Source organism: Pterocles gutturalis, unplaced genomic scaffold, assembly GCF_000699245.1.
Source record: "Pterocles gutturalis isolate BGI_N339 unplaced genomic scaffold, ASM69924v1 scaffold25138, whole genome shotgun sequence".
NCBI classification, from domain to species: Eukaryota; Metazoa; Chordata; class Aves; order Pterocliformes; family Pteroclidae; genus Pterocles; species Pterocles gutturalis.
Genome location: NW_010126354.1, coordinates 735 through 6,189, shown reverse-complemented (window position 1 = coordinate 6,189; position 5,455 = coordinate 735). Strand labels below are relative to the sequence as shown.

General features: G+C 55.9%; 1 protein-coding gene across 1 annotated transcript in view; it reads right to left on the bottom strand.

Moving 5' to 3' along the window:
• Positions 1 to 5,455, bottom strand: part of LOC104465783 (receptor-type tyrosine-protein phosphatase U-like) — a gene marked incomplete at its 3' end in the record, with an annotated part of 6,405 nt that overhangs the window by 272 nt on the left and 678 nt on the right. The window contains 3 exon segments of the mRNA XM_010078966.1: positions 3,675 to 3,983; positions 4,924 to 5,156; positions 5,158 to 5,215. Coding sequence (XP_010077268.1) covers positions 3,675 to 3,983; positions 4,924 to 5,156; positions 5,158 to 5,215 — 600 coding nt within the window.

The window sequence follows — 5,455 nt, the reverse complement described above, 5'->3', positions numbered from 1 at the left end:
GACACCGTGCCACAGGGCAGGGATGGTCCCCAGGCCACGGCACCAACCCCACAGGTACCGCTCCTGGCATCACAGCCCGTGTCCGAAAGCAAGCCCCCGCGCACCGTCACCGGCAGAGCTCACCTGCGTCCACCAGCGCGAGGAAAGAAAAAAAAAAAATTCACTTTTCCTATAAAACCCAATCCCCCCTGAGCCACCAGCATCCTCGGGAGATGCTGCCGATGCTCCCCCCCCCGGCGAGCGATAACATCCTCACCAGCCGATGGGCTCGACACGCGCCAGCCTTCCCCTCCAATTAACACCAACAACAATAACTGCAAACAATAACCGCGATCGATGGCGCTGGGATCAATATTCGTTTCTTTTCCACAGATTTCTTGCCCTGAAGGGGTCAGTGAGGAGGACAGAAGAGGCGAGAGACCCCGATTCCCCAGCAGCATCCTCTGCTGCAGGCGCGAATGCCCGAAACACGCACCCTCCCCTTGCAGGGGGATGCCAGCTCTTCACCTCTAATTTTTCTTTTTTGCAGCTTTTCTTCAGATCTAATTACGGGGCCGGGAGAGGGATCGCCTTCCGCGGGCTTCCCACCGTGCAAATACACAATTTCCACTTGATTTACAAGTTAATTTAATCAGAGGCGCCGTGTCCTACACGTGTACACAAGGCTCTTATTAAATTCACAGAGAATTATGGAAACCTTCAGGGCAAGAATGCGTGTACCTATATTTTTGTACATATATATAGCCTATATATTTATATTTATATTTATACATGTACAGGCACCACGTGCTTGGGTGTGCAGCAGGTTGAGGTAGGCAGAGGTACACAACAGCTCCCAGGTGTGCAGATACCCCACTCTCATACATATATGCACATATACTTTTATTTATGTATTTAGATTATTTTTTTTTTCTGGCCGGCGCCACACACGTGCTCCCTGCACTCACCTCTCCCCAGCACCAACACGCTTCAGGGATATTTCTGGAGGCACCTGGGATTGAGTCTCATCATTTCATGCAGACATAGTCCAAAATCTCCAGGTCACCAACCCTCCCGAGCATCCCGGGATCTATACGGGGCAACCTATGGATGGGTGACCCTCTTCTCCCGATGCCCTGCCCACACACCCAGGAGCCAGCAGGATTTTTTGCAGGGTCCAAGGGGGATGCTGTGAACAACACCCCTGGTTTGGCTCAGTTATGAATGGCCCAAAAATGGGTTTTCCAGCCCCAAAACAGGGTTTCACGCTTGGGATGGGGGTGTGCATCTTCGCAGGCTACACCAGGGACACCCTGAGACAAACCTCAGCGGATGCTGCAGCTGAAAATGCCAAAATAAATGAAAATCAAAGGTTTTATCAAGCAGATGCTCAGCACCCGGTTCTGGGAGCTCCAATCCTCATCATCCTCCCAGGCAGGGAGATGCTGGGCTGAGCCCGTGTGTAATATTTACGATATATCCATAGGCAGATATCCATCAATGATCCCACCCCAGAATGAACATATACGCAGCCCCAAATTCAATCCAAGGGGGAAGCCGCAAGCCCCCGTTCATCAAGGGATAGGGGAAAGCAGCTGGAGTGGCTACAGTACAGCAAAGAAACATCTGGAGCTCCTGTCTTAGTATTCAAGAAGCAAACAGCTGGAGCAGTCGCAGCACAGCGAGAACAGCTGGAGCAATTACAGCCGAAAATAAACTGGCAGGAGCGTGGAGCTGGGTGCCCCCGGGTCGGGCAGGCTCAGGGGTGGGGACACACAAAGCGCTGATGGGATGCACAGAGAAAAGTGACAAATGGAGGTTTTCAGATGAAAACTGGACCTGGAGACACGGGTTGGGTCCATCCCAGCTCTGCAGGCTTCGCTGTCCAGCCTGGGAAAGCAGAGTGATGAGCAACACACACAAAAGCTGCACGTTTCCATGGGTCCCAAATCGAGGCGAGTCCCACACAGGGGATTTCCCAGCAAGCTTCCCCTTGGAGGTCATCCAGGGGCTCTGGAGCCGGCCGGATCCTTTCCAGTTATCAGGCTTTCCACCTTAATTGCTGATTCTTGATGCTAAAAACGGCTTCAGATATTAATTATGCTCTTGCTTAGCAGTAAGAGACAGTGACTCCGCAAGAGCCAGGGATGCTCCAGCCATGCTCCGTGCTGTCCTGGTTTGGGCTGGGACAGAGCTCCCTCTCTTCCCAGCAGCTGGTGTGGGGCTGGTTGGGTTTGTGCTGAGGAGAAGCTGATCACACACTGATGGGCAGAGCTGCTGCCAGGACAGTCGAGGACTTTCCAGCTTCTCTGCTGTGCCCGTGTCTGCAGGGGCAGGAGGAGCTGGGAGGGAGCACAGCCCCAGTGACCAGCCCAGGATTCGACCTCAGGTTCAGGACTGAGACCAAACTGGCCGATGGTCTGTCCCATCCCATGCCCATGGCCAGGGGAGAGGGGAGGCTCTGGCTGGAAGTTCTCTCTCTTGCTCCGGGTTGTCTCCCTCAGGGTCACCCCTCTCTCAGGGTCATTTCAGTCTCTCAGACACTCAGGCTCTTATCTCCGTTCCGTTTGGGACTCTCCTTGCTCCAGGATCATTAGCTGGGAACAGGCTGATCCTTGGTCATGGGGTGTTTAGCAGTGTCTCCATGTGTCACTCATTTGTACATTTGTATATATTACTATCATCACTATGTCCAATATTATTGTAGTTTAGCTATTAAATTGTTCTTATCTCAACCCACGAGTCTCTTTTTGCTTCACCCCTTAAATTCTCTCCCCCATGCCCAGGAGGGTGAGTGAGCGGCTGTGTGGTATAAACCACGACACACACCCAGCACCCACCCCGGGGCACAGCCACAACAGGGAGAACAGAACCAGCTCGGCCACTCAGGAGCAATGCTGCTGGCAAATAACGGGGGCCAGACACCCCCTATCAACAGACACTCGTCTGCAGAGCTCGTTTGCACAACCCCCACCTGCCCGAGAGCAAACTTAACCAGGGAAGAGCATGGTGGAAGGTGAGCAAAGCTGCACTGGGCTCCGGGGAACAGCACCCTCCCAGAACTGCAGCAATGTCGAATTCATCAGCGACCAAGCAGATAGAAGATGTTACCGAAGTGCAAAGCACTAATTGTTTTAATTGTTATTATAGCTGATAAGCTTCGGTTCCACACCAAGGGATGAGCAAGGACAATTCATGCTGGGAGGAGCCAGGCATCAGACAACTCTCACACCCTCCATGGACCGGCCACAGCTAAAACCCTCCATCCAAGGACACAGGCAGAGTTTCTGCTGTGCCATCCCCAGCTGGTCCCCTCGTCCCCCAGCATTCCCCTTCCCCAGCTACCATCATTGCCCCTTCCTCTCGCACAGCCCTGGGGCTGCAACAGCTTTTTCACCTCCCCGTTTGCCACAGGAGATATTCCCATCATGCCCCTGGCTGAGAGCCACGGATGTGCACCGTGCCACGGGCAACACCCCAGCCGCTCACCAGCCAGAAAATCCTATTTTTGGGGATGATCATAGAATCACAGAACAGTTTGGGTTGGAAAGGACCTTAAAGCCCATCCAGTGCCACCCCCTGCCATGGGCAGGGACACCTCCCACCAGCCCAGGTTGCTCAAAGCCTCATCCAGCCTGGCCTTGAACCCCTCCAGGGATGGCGCATCCATGAAGCATCTCCCTGAGCGGACTCACCATCCTCATCCGTCTGGAACACCACCTCCTTGCCCTCCTTGCGACCCTCGGGGTTGGAAAGGATGAGCTTGACGTGGATGTTCTTGTAGGGCAGGAGGTTTTTGATGGTGTAGCGGTTGGCGTTACGCTCCATCTTCACGCATTCCCGGAAGGTTTGGTTGTGGCCGGTGCCCACGGAGTAGCGGTAGCAGAGCGAGACGGTGTAGGTGTGACAACGGGTCAGGTTGTAGCCCAGTGGCTCCCACTGCAATGTCAGCTGCCTGGACTGGATTTCGGAGAAAGCCAGACCTTTGGGGGCCCGCATGGGTTCTGTAGGGGGGGGGAAGAGAGATGGGGGGAGATGAGCGATGAAGCAAAACATCTCATGGGTTTGTGTGTATTACCAGGGAAAGCCCTTTTAGGGCACAGGAGTGAGATGGGTGGGTGCAGAGAGCAACCCTGACCCCAAAACTGGGACTGGGACCAGTTGGGAAGGAAATTAATTAACTCTAATTGGCATGAACAGGAGAAGTTGGGTTTAATGAGGAGCTGAGCTCCTTTGCCAACAACACGCGCATATGTCAGTGGTTTGGGTCAGCAGCAGGAAACTCCTCTCTGCACCCAAGGGTGGGGAAAAGGACCCCAAGAGGGAAGGAAGCCTTGCCCACCCCATCCCAGAGCTGATCCCCCCAGGCGATTCCCTTGGGATTTGCACCATGGGGGAATTTGGGTAGCTCAGGGTTGCAAGAGGCTTTTGCAACCTCAGCAGATGCTCCTGCAGGTCCCAAAGCCCTCGCAGGACCTCTGCCCACGGGGTGGCAGGGGACCTTTGTCCATGTCACCCGGGGTGGCAAGGAGACCCTTGCCCAAGGCCACCCAGGGTGGCAGGGGACCCTTGCCCAAGGCCACCCAGGACCCCTGCCCAAGGCCACCCAGGGTGGCAGGGGACCCTTGCCCAAGGCCACCCAGGACCCCTGCCCAAGGCCACCCCTTTTTTGGGTCTTTTGCAACCTCAGCAGATGCTCCTGCAGGTCCCAAAGCCCTCGCAGGACCTCTGCCCACGGGGTGGCAGGGGACCTTTGTCCATGTCACCCGGGGTGGCAAGGGGACCCCTGCCCAAGGCCACCCAGGGTGGCAGGGGACCCTTGCCCAAGGCCACCCAGGACCCCTGTCCAAGGCCACCCAGGGTGGCAGCGGACCCTTGCCCAAGGCCACCCAAGACCCCTGCCCAAGGCCACCCGGGGTGGCAGGGATGCCGCATGGGACCCACCTGCACACTTGGTGCGGCTGATGAGGGGGGGCCCCGGTTTGCCAGTGCCCCCCTCACCGGGGCGGGTGAGCAGGACGCTGATCTCGTACTCGGTGTCCGGATCCAAGTGCCAGAGCTTGTAGGTCTGCATGTTGACAGCGTGGACCTCCGACCAGGGCCCCGAGGTCATGCGGTACTCGATCTCCTTACGCACGATGGGGCCGTCGCCGATGATGGAGTTGGTGTTGAGCTGGAATGATGTAGGTGGAACCAGCCCGGAGCAGCTGGGGGGGTGCAATGGGTGTGGGGGGCTCTGGAAGAGAGCAGAGGTGAGGCAAGTGGAGCATCCCACTCCGGAAGGAGCTCCACAGCATCCCCAGCCCTGGAGCCAGGCCAACACCGGTACAACCACAGGGACCACGATTTTATTTTTTACTAGTTACAGTTGAGACATTCACAACATCTCTGCCCAAACAAACCCACCTCCTCTGCACTGCAGGGCACGGGAGAAATTCGGATCCCTCACCCAGAGGACAGGGGGGTTGACACCAAA